The 20063-nt window shown below is 40.4% G+C and overlaps 1 protein-coding gene across 1 annotated transcript in view; it reads right to left on the bottom strand.

The window, feature by feature from the left end:
* The window catches only part of LOC133881892 (UDP-glucose:glycoprotein glucosyltransferase), a 61603-nt gene that overhangs the window by 35862 nt on the left and 5678 nt on the right, over nucleotides 1–20063 (bottom strand). Inside the window, exons 2-5 of the mRNA XM_062320960.1 lie at nucleotides 7451–7897; nucleotides 7203–7356; nucleotides 5660–5831; nucleotides 4176–4249 (exon numbers count right to left, since the gene is read on the bottom strand). Coding sequence (XP_062176944.1) covers nucleotides 4176–4249; nucleotides 5660–5831; nucleotides 7203–7356; nucleotides 7451–7897 — 847 coding nt within the window. The remainder of the gene's footprint in view (nucleotides 1–4175; nucleotides 4250–5659; nucleotides 5832–7202; nucleotides 7357–7450; nucleotides 7898–20063) is intronic.

A 20063-nucleotide genomic window follows, 5' to 3' on the forward strand; every position in this document is an offset into this window, starting at 1 on the left:
TGAAAATCTTATCTTTGCATTTCCAAAACTTCAAATTATTGATTTCAATATTTTAAAAATGCCTTGCCATCAACCATGATATTCCTTAAGACAATCTTTGTACTGTGAAATCCGTAATATAATAAGAATTTAAGTACATTAGAAAACTTCTTTTTTTGATAAGTAATTGCAATTATATAAAAAGCGCAGAGGGGTGCAACCCTTATACACGGGAAGTATACAAGAGAACCCCTAACAGGGACGAACAGAGAATAAATTTAAAAATTCTACATAAGTAAAAGATCTCAAACTATGATGGGGCGCTATCCAAAAATATAAAGTATTGAGCAACCGCTTCCGAAGCTCCACCATGGATGTCTCTACATCTTCAAACAGCCTAGCATTCCGCTCCCTCCAGATACACCACAGCAAGCATAAAGGAGCTAACCGCCAAGCCTCAATAGCAAGACCACCCTCAAGCTACTGATAGCAAAGAAAATCTCACTAATAGCATCCTTTTCTTTTAAAGGAAAAAGATATTGTAAAACCTCCTAATAAGCCCACCTCCAAAGGTTACGGTAAAAACAAAGGACTAATTTAATAGTCAAAAGAAAAAAAGGAAAAGGAAAAAAGAAAAAAAAAAAAAAAATCACTCCATCAATTGTCCTGTTCTTTAAAAGCCAAACTCACTCTTCTATTCTTAGCCGACATTTTAGGGTGTGGGTTTGCCACTTTGCCGGTTAAGTATCTAGGTCTTCCTTTGGGGGCTTCCTATAAGTCCACTCATATTTGGGACAGGGTTGTTGAGAAGATTGAACATCGTTTGGCTAGTTGGAAAATGATGTATCTCTCTAAGAGTGGTAGAGTAACCCTTATTAAGAGTACCCTTGCCAATGTGCCTACTTACTTTTTCTCTCTGTTCCATCTCCCGAGGAGTGTTGCTGCTCGTTTAGAGAAGCTTCAACGGGATTTTCTTTGGGGTGGATTGGGTGAAGAATCTAAAATTCACTTGGTGAGGTGGTCGAAAGTCTGTTCCCCAATTTCAAATGGAGGGTTGGGTATTCAGAATTTGTTGTTGTTCAACCATGCTTTGTTAGGTAAATGGTTGTGGCGGTATGGGATAAAGAGAGAAGCTTGGTGGAGAGTTGCGGTGGATGCCAAGTTTGGTAGTTTGTGGGGTGGGTGGTGTTCTCGCGAGCCGGTTGGTGCTCATTGGGTGGGGCTGTGGAAGAATATCAGGAAAAGGTGGGGGATTTTCTCTGGTCTCTCTAGATTGGAGGTAGGGGATGGGGCTAGGACAAAATTTTGGCATGATCTGTGGTGCGGGAATAGGGTGTTGAAGGAAGCATTTCCTATTCTTTTTGGTATAGCTCGGATGAAGGATGCTTCCGTTGCGGATAATATGGAGGTTTTGGGCAGCTCTATACAGTGGAATGTGAGCTTTGTTAGAGAGGCTCATGACTGGGAAGTGGGTGTCTTTGCATCCTTCTTTCATGTGTTGCATTTAGCCAGGGTGAGTAGAGATCGTGCTGATAGGCTTAGGTGGGTCCCCTCCAAGAAAGGGGTGTTCAAGGTTAAGTCCTATTTCAGCTCCTTGGCCGGCTGTGAGGGCAGTCATTTCCCTTGGAAGAGTGTGTGGAGGACTCGGGCTCCTTCGAGGGCGGTGTTCTTCGCGTGGTCGGCAGCCCTTGGAAAGATTCTTACAGCGGATAATCTCAGGAAGCGAAAGAACATCATTGTGGATAGATGCTACTTGTGCAAAAGAGACGGGGAAATTGTTGACCATCTTCTTATTCATTGTGATGTGGCTACTACTTTGTGGAATCATGTATTTTCTAGGTTTGGTATGCCTTGGGTTATGCCTAGAAGAGTTGTCGATTTATTCGCATGTTGGTGGAAGGCGGGTAGGTCAAGGAGTGCTGCAGTTTGGAAGATGGTGCCTATTTGCATTCTTTGGTGTGTTTGGAAGGAGAGAAATTTTAGGTGTTTTGAAGACTTGGAGAATTCCGTGGAGAATTTTGTTGCTTCATTTTTTCATACGTTGTATCTTTGGACGGAGGCTTTTTTATCTCCCGTGTGTATTAGCTTTTCTGATTTTCTTGTTCGTTTTTCTTTGCCTTCTTAGGCGTTTCTTTGTGTATACTTCCAGTGTACTTAGAGAGGCGCCTTACGCTTTTATGAAATTTCATTTACTTATCAAAAAAAAAAGAGCAAAAAACATGCATCTAGAGTTATACTGATGTGACTTGAATCTGTCACATTACACAGGGTCAATTTTTTTGTTTTAGTCAGTTGGCTTATTGGTATCCAAAAGTCACTATGCACAAATCATTAAAAAAAAATCCATAAAACAACAAACAAACAAAAAAAACCCACCATTAATTTGTGTGTGCAGTAGCACAATTGGTGGATCCCACTAATGTATTTTATTTTTAGAAATTCTTTTTTTTTTTTAATGAATAATAATATCATTGAAAGATAATAGCAAAGCCCTCGTACACGAAGAGTATACAAGATGGTCGAATACCCTAAAAATTACTACAATCTAAAAAACAAATCAAATCTACTAGATTCTCTCGAGTCAAAATTAGGAACATTTACAATAACCCAATTCAAAAGAGATCTCAAAAAGAAGGATTTTTAAAAAAATTGGACTCGCTATCCTCAAAGAGGCCAATTCCTTTCTCTCTAAATGCTCCACATTAAGAGAGCACGAATAACTTTCCAGATTACCTCTTTGGGGTGTCCCCACCCTTGAAATTTCAAGGAATGAAGTAGCTTTAGGATGTTACTAGGCATCACCCAAGAAACCCCAAATATGTTAAGAACCAAGTGCCAGAGATCAGTAGTATACTCGCAGTGGATGAGAAGGTGATTAATAGTTCCCTCATCCTTTTTTGCATAGGCAACACCAATTAGCTAGACAGAAACCCCGCCTTCTAAGGTTATCCACCGTGACGATTCTACCCTTTGCTGCTAGCCATAAGAAGAAAGCAATGAGAGGAAGGGCCTTAACCTTCTAAATACTTTCCCAAGGGAATGAACTATGCTCACCTGATCATAACATTATATAATAGTTCTTCACTGCAAAACCGTGGCTGCTAGATGGTGTCCACAACATATTATCCACTTTTTCCGGATGAGTTTTAGAGGAGTATAATAGATTGAAAAAGAAGTCAAGAGATTCCAGCTCCCAATCATGAGGTCCCTAATGAAGCTTGGATTCCAATGGATTGGTGAACTGGAGAAGTCCAAGTAGTTTGACACTAAAGCCTCTTTGCTATGGAATAGAATTCTGAAAAAATGAATACTTAAGAGCCTCCTCTCCACACCACACATTAGGCCAGAAGCGAATGCGGGAACCATCCCCAACCTTGTAGGATACAATGTTGGAAAAAGATCCCCCAACCATTTCTAATATTCCTCCAAAAACTCCCGCCGTAAGGTCCACGAGCTTTCTCTAAACACTAACCCCCTCTCTGGATTCCGTATTTCATATCAATCAATTGTCTCCATAAAGAATTTTCCTCATGCCCGAATCTCCAAAGCCATTTACTGAAGAGAGCTTTGTTGAACAGCATGATATTTTTTATACCCAAACCCCTCTAGGAAATGGGCAGCAAACAGTCTTCCAATTTACTAGGTGCATTTTGAGTTCCCCGGACCATCCCAAAGAAAATCTCTCTAAAGGCGCTCCAATATCCTAGCTATGCCTGCTGGTAAAAGGAAGAGGGATAAGATGTAGGAAGACTGAATAGCGTACTCTTGATGAGAGTCTGAAACCCCCCCCCCCCCCCCCCCCCCTACAAGTAGATTTTCTCCCAACTAGCCAACCTTTTTTCCATTTTCTCAACTATCCCGTCACAAATGTCTTTCGATTTCAAAGGAGACCCAAGTATTTCAGAGGAAGAGAAGAGAGTAGGGGGGAAATTGAAGTTAAAAATCATCCGGAAATACACATTAAACAAAAAGAACACCAACAAAACAAAATCAACGAAGGAAACACTCCATAAAAATAAATAACAGCATACTAATCATGAATACACTATCCTCACATATATTCTCACGCCACTCCCATCCACAAACAGACATGCACGCATAATATTCAGAATAAAGACAAAGGGTCCTGATAGCAGTTATAATTATTACCATGAGAAACAATCTAAACAATAGTGTAACCTTAAGGGATAACCAACCAGAATTTTAGAGAATATGAACCCTCTAACTTCTTGGCTGAGGTCTTCAGTCCGAGGATCCTCCAGAGTGACACCTACAACTCAAACACATTGTTAAATGCATGTATTTAACCAATAAAATCTGAATATTAAAACATGGTAGAACATATACAAACTATAACCATTTTTTACTATTATAAGCACGATTATACCCTGAGCACGTTATATGGATATTATATATATATACAAGACTAATCATATTTACATCTCCTATAGTAATTAATTCATTGGCAAGCAATTATTTTAAGATTAAAACATTCAACTCAACTAAATCTTAATCCTAATTAAATTAGGGTCGTTTATGGATCCTCATCAACTAATTGGAATGGACCATATGTGTTCATTTCCGCCATTGTTCCTATATAAAATCATTGTATACTCTATCGCCTCCTTATTTGACATTTCTTTTTTCACTATTTCAACTAAAATAAATTTAGGCCTCCCTGTAACTCTTTTAATTCCATCAACTTGTATTAACTCACTTTCACACTGGTGCATTAATCGGTCTCCATTGCATATTAATAAACCATCTAAAGTGGCCCTCTCATCTTTTAAAAATTAAAATTAAACTAAGAAAGAAGATATAGTAAAACCTACCACGAAAAGAAAACCAAAACAAGAATAACTAAAATCCAGATGACCAGTAGAATGATAAAGTTGTCCAATCCATCACTAGATAATTGTCTAAGGACCACAAGTGGAAGATGTTAGATATAGCCGTAGAGGGGTGGAGAAAAAAGACAAGATGTGCATATAAATATCTGATCAAACAACAAGAAACATGCTACAAACTTCAAAGGAAGCAGCAAGTGAGAGAATAACTTAAATATGTTTAGATGCCAAAACCAAGAGTCTCGTCGTCCCAGATCAATTGCGTAATTTGCGGTGTTTCTTCTTATGTTTTGAAGCTGTGTTGGGCTTGAAGATCAATCTGGCTAAGTCGGATTTGGTTCCTATGGGTAATGTTGATAATGTGGATGGGTTGGCTGGTATTCTTGCATGTGGGGTTACTTCTTTGCCTTTGAAGTATCTTGGCATTTAGTCGGAGGCTTCCTATAAAGCCAAGCCTATTTGGAACGGTATTATTGAAAAGATAGAGCGTCGGTTGGCTAGTTGGAAAATAATGTATTTTTCTAAAGCTGGTCCCTATCCTCATTAAGAGCATACTTTCCAATTTGCCTACGTATTTCATGTCTCTCTTCCCTCTCCCTGTGGCTACTGCAAACTATATTGAGAAGCGTCAACAGGATTTCTTATGGGGTGGGTTAGGCGAAGAGTTCAAATATCACCTAGTAAGCCGGTCCAAGGTTTGTTCTCCGAACTATGAGGGAGATAGACACAAATAGAAGATAGCATTCTCCAATAATGCTTGCAGCAGACAAAAGGCTTCAGCTTTTAAAGTTTGACAAAGAAAGAGGGTTACACCGTGAATCAATCATTCTTACCTTTCTTTATTGTACTGTCATCCATAGCCTTGTATTCCATGTTCTTCAAAGCAAGTTCTACGCCATAACCACCCAAGTTCAAGGAATCTCTTGTACCAACAGCACCACAGTGACCAATTTTCTCTTCACAGCCAGAAGGTAATACAGGTCTAACAACATACTTAACTTTTCCCTGCAAGTTATTGAGACAATGCATCAGCAATTATCTTGCAAATATGTAATAAAAGCGAAGAATCTAGAAGACAGACTACTTCTAAAGCCATAAATTATACCAGCAAAGAGAGAGAGAGAGAGAGAGAGAGTAATTATGGTATTGGGTTGATAACTAGGTAGTATAGATGGCACCATAATGCTTGAAGGTGTAGACACATGAGGAGTCATACATAGAAACATTTAAAAGAAAATATGGAGAGCTAGTTTTCAAGCCATCAATTACATCCGCAGAGAAAAAGAGAACGCAATGACTATATTTCAGAATTAGGGAATAAATGCTTATTGCTTTAGACCCACAAGTTAAAATTGTGGTTTTCTAGAACCGTATCTTCATGTATTTTTTTTTTTTTTTATGTAAGTAATCTCATATCATCTTCATGTATTTTAAGGAAATACCATTACCGATAACAAATCCATTTATCATCTGCCACACAAACAAGACAAAAAACAAAAAGCATACATAAAGCTAAGCAAGATTAGCAAAAGAAAAATTTTGAAACCTCTTTTAGAAAGAAGTACCTAATAAGAAGGCAAAGAAAGTCATAAATTCTGGTCACTAAAGCAACTGCCAGAAGCACTTGTGCTACTCGTTTACTAGGGACATATTTTTTTTTTTTATAAGTAATTGTAATTTTATTAAAAAAAAAAAAAAACAACGTAAGGCGTCCCTAGTACGCACGGAGTATACAAGAAGCAACAGCCTCACCACCGACCCGACAAGGAACAACCCACAAAACAACCCAACCGTAAGCCCCTAAAGCTCACAATCCTCAATCATACTAGGGAAATATTGAGACCTTCATAGTAGAAACAGCTATATGTAATCTTATTAAAATGCTCTTCACTCTATATTAGAGGTGGGCACAACCTTTGAATAGCCTTTAAAAAAAAAAATAAATAAATAAAAAATAATAATGGCTAACATAGAAAAATGAAGATGAGTGCTTCCACATTTATAAAGTGGACGGTTATTTTTTTTGGAACATCCCAAAAGGAAAGGAAGACATTTATTTTAGGATGGAAGGACTAATTTTTTGAGCCTCAAAAATCTAAATGTATTAAGTAATGAAGCAACACATATTGCTTGATGAATGGGAAATAGTCATCAAAGAATTCAGAATCTCCTGATGAGGATCTGTAATACAAAACTAGGACATCTTTAGGCCAATGAAAACTATCCATGCCCCTGCTTTTCATCTGTTTCCTAAGTTATACTAGATTGCAAATCAATTTAAAGCAGTCATTCCAATTACAGAAGCAACAAAACTAACAGATTATTACTTTAATAGAAAATGTAATAACAGAAACGTTTCTAACACAAGTGATAGACCTCTTTGGCAGCTTCAACTAGAGTAACATGAAACTTCCTAAAGCAATCAGTTCCAAGAGCTCCATAAAGGATGGCAACTGGGCTCTCAACACTTGAATCAATATGGACGTGATCAAAATCAAACAGTTCAGGCTGCTGAAATGAATCTCCAGCACTGAAAACCAAGAAATGAGCAAATAAAAATTAGGAAGACTGCAATATATGAAAATTATCAGACAGAAAAAGGAAAATGACACAGCAGAACTTACAGTTCAGTAGGATTGTGAAGCCACAATAGCAATTCTGCAATATCAAAGAACAGCGACCCACCAGTATCCACCCAACAACATTTTCCACCAGGACTCTTTGGGTTTACACCAACAAGCAAGGGATCTGATTTTTTAATCTCCATTCTTGAATTTGTTTCTAACGTTTCCTCACTATTATTTGAGATACCATCATCATCAGCCAGTGGAAAAGAAGAAAGAGACTCCTCTGCTAATTGCCGATAAAGCACCAATCTTGGGGATGCTGATCTCAGCATAAGAGAGAATTCAAATAACGATGCCAATGGTTCACTTAAAAGAGAGCGTCCGTGTTCTACCATTTTCTTAAGGCAGCCTTTAGCTGTATAAGAGTCAAGGCCATCCTCACTATGAAGCCAGACCTCAATGAAGTCCCAAAAAAGGTCTTTCCATTCCTTAGATAGTAATTCACTGTTTATGAAGAACAAAAATGGAAGTTATTACAGGCTTAGGGAAAGGAAATTCTGTTCACCTAAACTAAACGGCATGTACATCCTGTTTCCAATTGGCCAACTAAAATCCCCAAAAGAAAATAAAAGATAGAATGCAAAGAAAAGATAACATAATTATTTGAAGTATACAACCAGTTACATATTTCCCTTGCAAAACTAAAGCTTCTCTAGGAAGCAATCCAGAGAATTTTTTTTTTTGATAAGTAATTGCAATTATATTAAAAAGCGCAAAGGGGCGCAACCCTTATACACGGGAAGTATACAAGAGAACCCCTAACAGGGATGAGCAGGGAATAAATTTAAAAATTCTACATAAGTTAAAGAACTCAAACTATGATGGGGCGCTATCCAAGAATATAAAGTATTGAGCAACCGCTTCCGAAGCTCCACCATAGATGTCTCTACATCTTCAAATAGCCTAGCATTCCGCTCCCTCCAAATACACCACAGCAAGCATAAAGGAGCTAACCGCCAAGCTTCAATAGCTAGAGCACCCCCAAACGCCGCCCCCCAACAACTCAGCAACTCCAACACCGTACGTGGCATAACCCACTCGACCCCAAATAAGGTAAGGACAAAGCTCCAAAGAGCCTGGGCTACCTCACAGTGAAGCAACAAATGATCAATAGACTCCCCACTCTTTTTACATAAACAACACCACTCAATTACTATCACCTTCCTCTTACGCAAGTTATCATGCGTCAAAATTTTGCCCAAAGCAGCTGACCAAACGAAGAAGGCCACCCTAGTTGGAGCCTTAACACGCCAAATATTCTTCCAAGGGAAACACGGGACAACAGGGCCACCTTTCCTAATAAGCTCTTTGTAGAAGGATCTCACCTCAAATAGACCTTTTCTAGAGGGATTCCACACTATCCTGTCACCCTCCCCATGCCGAGCCGAACTGGAGTATAGACGATCGAAGAAAGAAATGACCATATCCACCTCCCAATCCTGAATATGTCTCGTGAAGAGAACATTCCACTGAATAGCCCCATTATGAACCACCAAATTATCTTCTACCGTCGCATCTTTATTCCTTGCTATACTAAAAAGAGCTGGAAAGCATTGCTCCAAGGATCTATCCCCACACCACCTATCTTGCCAAAAGTTAATATTTGATCCATTCCCCAGTTCGAACCGAACAAAGTTACGAAATTCCTCCCACCCCCTCCTAATATGCTTCCATACACCTACTCCAAATGAACCCGAAGCCTCTTTCGAACACCACCCCACCTTTAAACTCTCAAACTTGGCATCAATCACCAATCGCCATAAAGCCTCTCTCTCCCTACCATATCTCCACAACCACTTACCCAAGAGAGCTCGATTGAATTGGATGAAATTGTGAACTCCCAACCCACCTGTAGGCAAAGGTGTGCAAATCTTGTTCCAATTAACTAGATGAAATTTGGTCTCGTCACCAATGCCACCCCACAGAAAATCCTTACGAATTTTATCAAGACGATTAGCCACCCTCACTGGGATAGGAAACAATGATAAATAATAAATGGGGATGTTGGAGAGCGTACTATTAATAAGAGTCAACCGAGCACCCTTTGACAAGTACATCCGCTTCCACCCCGCCAACCTCCTTTCCATTTTTTCAATAACACCATTCCAAATAGAGGTGGACTTGTAAGGAGCACCCAACGGCAAACCCAAATAAGTCATAGGCAGAGAAGCAACCCGACAACCAAGAAGATTAGCCAGCCTTTCGACATCCTCTACTCCACCAATAGGGACGATTTCTGATTTCTCTAAATTAATTCTCAAGCCAGAAACTGCCTCAAAACATAAGAAAATACATCTCAGATGTCGAATCTGTTCTTCTTGAGCGCCACAAAAGATCAAAGTGTCATCCGCAAACAGCAGGTGATTCACAACTACGGCCTCGGAATCCCTGGAGCCCACTGAGAACCCAGTCAAATTACCCTGATCCAAAGCGGCAGTCAACATCCGACTCAAAGCCTCCATAACCACCACAAACAACAAAGGAGAAAGAGGATCTCCTTGTCGCAACCCACGAGAGCTACTAAAAAAACCGGCTGGGGTTCCATTTACAAGAATAGAAAATCTCACCGTAGATATACAAAAACGTATCCACTTCCTCCATCTTTCCCCCAAACCACATCTCTGCAACAAATAAAGCAAGAAATCCCAGTTCACATGGTCATAAGCCTTCTCCAAATCCAGCTTACACAGAAGTCCAGGTTCCCCCGAACGAATATGACTATCCACACATTCATTTGCAATAAGCACAGAGTCTAATATTTGCCTACCACCAATAAAAGCATTCTGAGTGTTGGAGATAATCTTGGCCACAACGGACTTAAATCTGTTTGCAAGAACCTTTGAAATAATCTTGTAGATCCCCCCAACCAAGCTAATAGGGCGAAAATCTCTCACATCCATGGCAGCAGTCTTCTTGGGAATCAAAGTGACAAAGGTAGCATTCAGACTCTTTTCAAACTTGCCTCGATCATGAAATTCTGCAAAAACATTCATAATGTCAGTTTTTAAAAATCCCCAACACTTTTGAAAGAAAGCCGCAGTGAATCCGTCAGGGCCCGGCGCCTTATCTCCATTCAAGTCCCTGATAACATCCCACACCTCCTTCTCCTCAAAAGCTCTTTCTAGCCAGGTGCTCTCCTCCTCATCAATGGATAAAAAAGAAAGGCCCTCCACCCTAGGCCGCCAGGAACAGTTCTCTGAGTACAGCTTACTGTAGAAGTTAACTAAATGCTCCTTAATCTCCGTAGGATTTCTTGAAATTATACCGTTAATATTCAAGGAATCCATATGATTGAATTTACGATGTGAGTTGGCCACCCTGTGAAAAAATTTTGTATTCTTATCCCCCTCCTTTAACCACAAAGCTCTAGACTTTTGCCTCCAGCTCATTTCCTCAAAAAGAAGGGTCTTCTCCATCTCTCTCGCCATATCCACCCTTCGAATTTTTTCGTCCTCCTCAAGACAGCGACATTCTTCGATTAAATCCAGCTCTCGAATTCCCTCCAATAATTCTTTCTTCTTTTTCCCTAGATCACCAAACACTTCTTCATTCCATTTCCTCAAGTCAGCTTTCAAAGCCTTCAATTTATTGGCCAAAACGAAGCTTGGCAAACCAGAAAAATCATAGGACATCCACCATTTTTGAACCTGCTCAACAAAACCCTCGTATTTCAGCCACATGTTTTCAAACTTAAAATACCTGTTCCCTCCTCTATTTGTCCCACACTCCAATAACAAGGGAAAGTGATCAGAGAAAAGCCTAGTCAATCTCTTCTGAGACACATCAGGAAATCGTTCCTCCCACTCCGAAGAAATTAAAAATCTATCAATTCTAGACCAAATCAGATCTTCCTGACCATTAGACCAAGTAAACTAGCCATCCTCCAGGGGTAAGTCCACCAGACTATGTAAGGAAATGAAGTCTGAGAACTCTTCCATAGCTGCCGAGAAGCTAGCACCATTAGATCTCTCACTGGGAAAGCGAACCACATTAAAATCCCCCCCAATACACCAAGGCATCTCCCACCAACTCATCAATCCAGCTAACTCATCCCACAACACCCTCCTCTCCCTGTCATCATTCGGACCATAAACACCCCCAAACGCCCAAATTACATTATTACCAGTGTTGCGCAAGGAACAAGCAACAGAGTATCTACCTATACACTCCTCCACTTTCTCCACCACCCTTCTATCCCACATTAGCAAAATCCCACCCGATGCTCCGCTGGCACCTAAATAACACCAATCAACGTGAATACAGCCCCAAAGACTTTGCACCACCTCTCTAGAAATAACTGCCATCTTCGTCTCCACCAAGCAAACAATATCCGCCTTCCAAACCTTAAGAAGCCCTCTAATCTCCAATCTTTTCTCGATCGCATTAAGCCCTCTAACATTCCACGACAAAATTTTAGGCATCATAATAACGAGATGTGCCCCTACCCTTCTGTCTACCTCTCTCAGACTGAGCCCCTTTCTTCTCATAATTAACAGACCAAGTCAGCCTATTTAATTCTCTCTTCCCTTTCACCCCTTTAGTAGGCGTACACTTCGACTTGGAATCTGCCAAAAAGAGGTCTCTAGCCACTTCAATTTCCTCAAACAAAGCCAACAATCTGTCCTCAAAGTGACCACAAGAAAGCCCAATGGTTGGATAGTACCTCTTAATTCTTTCCAACACCCACCTAGGTGATACTCTCTGTCTGTCTGCATCTTCCACTGCCAGTGGAGCAATAACTAAGGGCTCAAAGCTCTGTAATTCCCCCTCATCGACTCTGATTTTTTCTTGCATCAGCAGTCCTTCATGAAAATGCTCAAGCAACATCGAAGAACAATCAAATTGAGCACACTTCTCATCCTCCACACATTCAACAGAAACCCCACTCTCCATAATGTCTCCTAATCCTTTCCAGAGGTCAATATCCATCGAAGGACCCCCTAAAGAAGCTTCTGAAACGATACCCTCTTCTCCTTCTACTTCGGAAAGCATCACCAACTCAAGACCACCTACTCCCTGCCTCTGAGACACTGGGTCCACACCAAACCCAGAGAAACCTATTCCAGCACTCGGCTGTGAAGTTCTCACCTGAGGAGTCACCAGCAAACCTCCACCTACTGCCGACACAGCCAAGCTGAAATCATTGCCAACGACAGTACCCTCCTCTTCTGGATCGGAATTCTCTGACACTGCCGTTGGGTCGAACCCAGACTGCCGAGAGCCGTCTGTAACCAGCCCAGGTAAAGAAACGACAGCCTCCTCCGACTGACTAGCTGCTAGCTGCAAGGCTGTCGTCACTCCCGCCCCACCACCCAGCACCATCTCGGACGCCTGGGACGCTTCCTGCTCCCCAAGCTTCGAAGAAATCGCCTCCTTCTCCCTGTCCTTATAAGTTCCTGCATCCTGGATGGGCTGCCCTGTCTTAACTCTCCAGACTGCCGAAGGACGCTGGATCGGTCGCAATCCAGAGAATACAATTCACTTCTAACCAATGCTACATGAAGTAGCCATAAAATCCAGTACAGAATTGGCCTCTATATAAACATGCCTACGTTTCCAGCACAAAGCTAGTTTCAACTTGCAAATCTCCCCCACTACTCTTTTCACCAACAGCTTCCTCAGGCTCATTCAACACTTCCCTTGAAAAGGCTGATCAATTGCAAACAACCAATTTCCTTACCTCCCAATTCTGATTTGTTCAAACTCCTGACAAATAATAGGTAAAGGATTAGCAGACACTGGATAAGCTCATGGCAGCCTGCTTCATGATTCAAATCACTCCCCAAAAGCCCCTCTAACACTGATAAGAGATCCATCTGATTTCAACAACCAATACCCAACAGGAGTTGAAGTCCAAATTTAGCTTTCACAAAACCTAACTAAAGGTGATATGGAAGAAGCAAAAGATCACTCAAGTTACGGGATTTAAAGGCTTACTGGAATCTCCAAAAAAAAAAAAAAGAGAGAGAATTTCCAATGAAGAGAATCAGAAACAAAATAGGACATGTCAATACTCCAATAAATAGGACCCTTTGGCAGTTTTCAATCGATTTTTGCACAAAAATATCTGAAAAACCCTTCTACAGTACCATTGTACAACAAAATCATTTATTCCAAGAAAATGTTAAATATGAAATCTTTTGTGGATGATAATAAATAACATTGGCAATAACTACTCTTTTAAACTACCCACACCACTTCCCCATTGCTCCACATTTTTTCCTCTTACACTTTCTCAGCTTGTCTTTCCCTCTTCCCTCCCCTCCACAATTTTTCCCTCTCTCTCCATCTCTTTGACCAAAAAATAAATAAATAAAGAATATAATGCCTTGGGCACAAAGACAGACACATGCCAAGTGGTAGTTGCTAATTTTTTTTTTTTTTTTTTAAAGTACTCAAAATATCATTAAAAGCGTAAGGCACTCTCAGGTACACAAGAAGTATACAAGAGAAAACACCTAACTAGCTAGAAGGAGAAAAAAGAATAAGAAATTCATCATAAATGAACACCAAGGGAGAAATAAATGCATTTCTCCAACGATACAGAGTACAGAAGAGAATGCTTTCATTGGGGGTCGGCAAATCTTGGATTCTGTTCTTATAGCCAATGAATGCCTAGATGGCCAAATGCGGTCAAGGGAGGCTGGGTTATTGTGCAAACTGGATTTGGAGAAAGCATATGATCACGTGAATTGGGATTTCTTACTTTACATGCTTCAAAGGTGTAGGTTTGGGGAGAGGTGGAGGGAATGGATTAAATTTTGCGTTTCTACAATAAAATATTCCATCTTGATTAATGGCGTCCCTACAGGTTTCTTTCAGAGCTTGCGGGGGATTAGGCAAGGTGATCTTCTTTCTCCTTTGTTGTTTGTGGTGGTTATGGAAGCGCTTAGCAAAATGTTGAATGCGTCTATGCTCCAAGGCTTGCTATCAGGTTTCTCGGTGGCCATCAGGAATAATGAAGCTTTAATGGTGAATCATTTGCTTTTTGCGGGTGATACCTTAGTCTTTTGTGGAGCACAGGCCGAGCATGTTCGAAATTTGAGGTGTACCTTCTTATGTTTCGAAGCAGTATCAGGGTTGAGGATCAATTTAGGCAAATCCGAATTGGTCCCTATTGGCGAGGTGGAAGATGTAGAGTCTTTGGCACATATTCTGGGTTGTAGAATTGGGTCTCCATAAATGACTTATTTGGGTATGCTGTTGGAGGCGCCGTTCAAATCTATTTCTATTTGGAATGAGGTTATTGAAAAGGTGGAACGAAGGTTGGCTAATTGGAAGAAACTTTATTTATCCAAGGGTGGTAGGGTAACGTTGATTCACAGTACTCTCTCTATCATTCCTACTTATTATTTATCTTTGTTCCCTATTCCTGTGAGTGTAGCTAAGAAATTGGAGCGGCTCCAAAGGGAGTTTCTATGGAGTGGTATGGGGGATGAGACTAAATTGCATTTAGTAAATTGGCATCAAGTTTGTACCCAATCAAGGCTGGTGGACTGGGAGTTCGCAATGTTATTAATTTTAATCAAGCCTTATTGGGGAAATGGATTTAGAGGTTTTCTCAGGAGTGCGATGCTTTGTGAAGATCGGTGATTGAGGTGAAGTATGGAAGTGTGAGGGGAGGTTGGTGTTCACTACTGGCGACGGGGCCTTATGGTGTCAGTGTTTGGAAGTTTATTCGAAGGGGGTGGGATAATGTTGCCAAGTATTTGCATTTTGAGGTGGGTGATGGGTCTCATATTCACTTTTGGCATGATGTTTGGTGTGGGGATAGGCCTCTCAAGCTCTGTTATCCAGCTTTGTACACTATTACGCGTTCTCCTGATGCTTGGGTGGTGGATAACTTGTCAATGGTAGGAGATGTGGCTCATTGGAATGTTCTCTTCACGCGCTCTGCTCAGGCTTGGGAGGTGGAGATGGTAATGTCTTTCTATGAACTGTTATACTCTATTCGGGTTCCGCATGGAGAGGTTGATAGGGTGGTGTGGAGTCTTTCTAAGAGGAGGAATTTTGAAGTGAAGACTTTCTATAAAGCTTTAGTTTGTCACGAGACGGATTCTTTTCCTTGGAAGGGGAATTTTGGACTGCGGCTTTATGAAAGATTTTAACTCATGACAATTTACGTACGCATGGTATTGTGGTGGTAGAGTGATGCGTTATGTGTAAGAAGTATGGGGAATCCGTCGATCACCTTCTTCTTCATTGTGACGTGGCTCGAGTTGTTTGGAGTTCTTTTTATAGCTTGTTCGGGGTGGAGTTGGTTATGCCTAGTAGTGTCTTGGATTTATTGAGTGGGTGGGGTACTTTGTTGAGTCGTGGTACTGTTAACCGTATTTGGAAGCAGGTTCCTTTTTTGTTTTGTAGGGCTTGTGACGTGAGAGAAATTCTAGACTTTTTGAAGATGTGGAGGTACCGGTTGGGGCTCTTTGTAGAAATGTTCATATGTTATATCTTTGGGTGTCGACACATAGCCCGGGTAGTATGTCGTTTGCTAATTTTTTACTTTCTTGTTCGTTTCTTTCCTCTGATTAGAGGCACTTATGTATATTTCCTATGTACTAGGGTTGTGCCCTTCTGCACTTTTTAATGAATTTTTTATTTATTAAAAAAAAAAAAAACAGAGTATAGAAGAAAAAGGAGTCAAGCTTCTCCGACGTCCTCTCGTGGTCCTCAAAATTTCTATCATTCATTTCTCTCCAAAGGCACACAAGAGACAAGGAGACACCATCTTCCACACAACAGCACTCTGAGTGCTACCAACAGTCCTTCAACAAGCAAGCAAGTCAAGGCGTCTTTGGCTAGGCATAACCAAAGACAGCCCAAAGCGTCTGGAAGAAGAAAAAAAAAAAAAACATTTCATAATGTGCAAGCAACCTCACAATAAAGAAGAAGATGGTCCACAAACTCACAATTCCTCTTACACATACACCACTTGTCAATCACAATGACATGCCGCTTCCTACGAATCATCCATAGTAAAGATCTTTCTTAGGACCGCCGACCAAGCAAAGAAAGCCACCATCAAATGAGCCTTAGTCTGCCAAATACTCTTCCAAGAGAAAGGAAAGCCATCAATACGAACCAAGACATTGTAGTAAGATCTAACATTGAACAACCCTTTTTAGGAGGGTATCCACCAAAGCTTGTTCACACCTTCCCGTCTCTCGCTAACTGAGTACAACAACCTGAAGAATGAGGCAAAGATATCCACCTCCCAATCATGAGCTGCTCTAGCACAACTAGCGTTCCACTGATTGGAGCCACCAGAAAGCTCCAAGTGGACCGCTACGGAGGCATCCTTTGCGCAAGCAATACCTTAAAAATCTGGAAATGCTTCCTTCAGGGCCTTGTCCCGACACCACAGGTCATGTCAGAATATAACCTTGGAGCAATTTCCTACCTCAAATCTGGTATGACTTGAAAACTTCTCCCAACCCTTCCTAATATTCTTTCAAAACCCCACCCCATACACCCCAACAGGCTCATTAGAACACCAGTCACCCTACGAATTGCCAAATTTAAAGTCCACCACAACTCTCCACCAAGCCTCTCTCTCATGCACATGCTATAACCATTTTCCTAGGAAAGCATAGTTGAATATCTATAGGTTCCGAACCTCCAGTTCTCCCTCAGAGATCGAAGAGCAAACCTTGGACCAACTTATCAGGTGAAATTTGAACTCTTCCCCTAGCCCTCCACATAAGAAATCTTGTTGAAGCTTCTCAATATAGTTCACAACACTCGTAGGGAAAGGGAAGAGGGACATGAAATACGTAGAGCAAATTGGATAGGGTGCTCTTGATAAGGGTAATCATGTCACCCTTAGACAAGTACATCATTTTCCAACTAGTCAGTTGTCGCTCTATCTTTTCAACATATCGTCCCAAACAAACTTATCCTTATAGGAGGCCCACAACGGGAGATCAAGATACTTCATAGGCAAAGGAGAAACCCCACAACCCAGAATGCCAGCCAACGCATCCACATTCTCAACATTACCCATAGGAACCAATTCCAATTTAGTCAGATTAATCTTCAAACCGTAGACATCTTTGAAGCATTAAAATAAAGTACAAAGATAGGGAAGGTAGTTAAGCTTGGCCCCACAGCAAACCAAAGTGACAGCCGTAAAGAACAGGTGTGATATGTTAACCACACCAGGGTGTCTAGACCTCACAGAAAAGCCTAAGAGAAAACCCCATCAACAGTTGCAGTAATCATTCTACTTAAGGCCTCCATAACAATAACAAAGAGAAAAGACGATAAACGATCTCCCTGTCTCAAACCACAGGAGCAACTGAAGAAACCGGACAGAACATCATTCACCAAAACATAAAAAACGCACCAAAGAAATACAATGCGTTATCCAAGAACGCCATTTCTCCCCAAAACCACACCTCGTCAACAAGTACGAAATTCCAATTGACATGATCATAGGCCTTCTCAATATCCAGCTTATAGAGCACCCCGGGCTCACAAGATCTGATCTTACTATCCAGACATTCATTAGCAATGAGCACAAAATCAAGGATTTGCCTACCTCTGAAAAAAAGCGTGTTGGGGCTCCAAATTATCTTCTCAACAACCCTTTTCAACCTATTGGCAAGGACTTTAGCAATAATCTTGTAAAGCCCACTCACAAGACTGGTAGGGTGAAAGTCCTTAAGATCAATGGCCCCAGTTTCTTCGTAATGAGGGCAATGAAGGTGGCATTGAGACTTCTCTCAAACTTGCTACTAGCATGAAAATCATGGAACACCCCCATAATATCTACCTTGATCAGCTTCCAACATACTTGGAAGAACGCCATAGAAAAACAATCAGGGCCTGACACCTTCTCACTGTTCATACCTTTTACCACATCAAGGACCTCACTCTCCTCGAACGATCTCTCTAACCAGAAAGCTTCCTCCACATCAATGGAATCGAAATCAAGGTCGTCCAGCTTGGGACGCCACCTAAACTGTTCTAAGAAAAGATTGTCATAGAATTGCACAATGTGATCTCTAATTGTCGATTGATTAGAAGATATTGAGCCATTGACTAACAACAACTCAATGGAGTTGTTTCTCTTATTCGAATTGGCCACCCAATGGAAAAACATCTTACATTTGTCGCCCTCTTTTAACCATTGAACCCTAGACTAAATAATAACAATACTAAAGTTTTATCCCCTTTTTCTAAAATCTATAAATTTTTTCCACCCGCATATAGCATTTAACCCTAACTACGATAGCATAAATCTTTCATAGAAAAGTTAGTAGAAGGACAATGAAAGAGAATTAAAAGAACGGATGCATAAGTTGCCATATCTAAGAGCTACATTGAAATTTCCAATGCTAGATATGCACATGTGACATCATGGCAAGTAGGCAAAAACTTAGAAGTCATACAATTGCGAAATGGTTACTAATTTTTTTTTTGTTTTATTAATAATAAGATTTTTATTGAAGAAAAAGGAAATTCCTTGTACACGGAGTATACAAGAAAATAAGAGCGCCAAAGAACTAGCCTTTTATACAAGGGAAATAAGAGCACCAAGAGCTAGCTGCTGTTACTATCTAGAAAGCAAATCAGATCTATCAAGTTCCTTGAAGAGAACTTAGGAACGTGAGCAAGGACCCAATCCAAAAGAGATCTTAAGAAAGAGGATTTAAGAATGGCTACTAATTTCATTGTTTATAAAAATTTGAGATTTTAAGTACAAGACAAAACTCAAGAAAATCCTAGCCATTAAAAAAAAATAATAATAAATAAAAACTCAAAAAGATCAGTCTGCCAAAAGAAAAAAACTCAAAAATAACATTAGGCCACTTAGAGTCTTCATAGTTACTTCCAAATTTTCTTTTACCCTCTGTTTCCATATCTTTTTTTTGGTAGGTAAACATTTGAATCTGACAAAAAGTCATAAACCATAAATACAAAGGATTTAACCAAGCAAATCTATGTGGTCACCCGTACATCTATCAATTCAGCTAAAAAAAGGCCTTCAAACAGAATTGATAATATCTCTTGAAATTCTGCATTGGTTCCCATATTCTGGTTGCATATTGTGTACTCTGAAGATCTCCATCAGAACCACTGCACCCCCCCCCCCCCCCCCCCCCCCCCGGGGCAGGGGAAAAAAGACAGAAGAAAGAAAAAGTAGACTCACATGCACACACAAACCAAGAAAGAGAGCATGTGATCTATTATAGAACTACAGAAAACTAGTAGTCGTGAAAGAACATAGACAAAGAGAAGTGTTAAGAAAATATAGGAGAAATTGTTTGCAGATGAGCCTCCAAGTAATGGGAATAAAGACTGCTCACTCACTGGGGGTTTTGCCGTAACCTCAACTCAGAACTATACTAACAGTCTAACATGTACTCTTCAATTCAGAAGGTTTTGACAGCATTCTGAAGTACAGTATAGTACAGGAATTCTAGAATCATTGGGTTTGGACCAAGGGCAGAACTATAATTTCAGGTGGGGGGGACAAAACTAAAAAAAAATAAAAAAACTTTTTGGGTAGTAAAAAATTAATTTTAGAGAAGCATGTCCATCGTAGCTTATTTGTGATGACTCCCGTAGAGAGAGACGTTAACTGTACATACTCCAGCTCTAGAAG

Source organism: Alnus glutinosa, chromosome 11 (assembly GCF_958979055.1).
Source record: "Alnus glutinosa chromosome 11, dhAlnGlut1.1, whole genome shotgun sequence".
NCBI classification, from domain to species: Eukaryota; Viridiplantae; Streptophyta; class Magnoliopsida; order Fagales; family Betulaceae; genus Alnus; species Alnus glutinosa.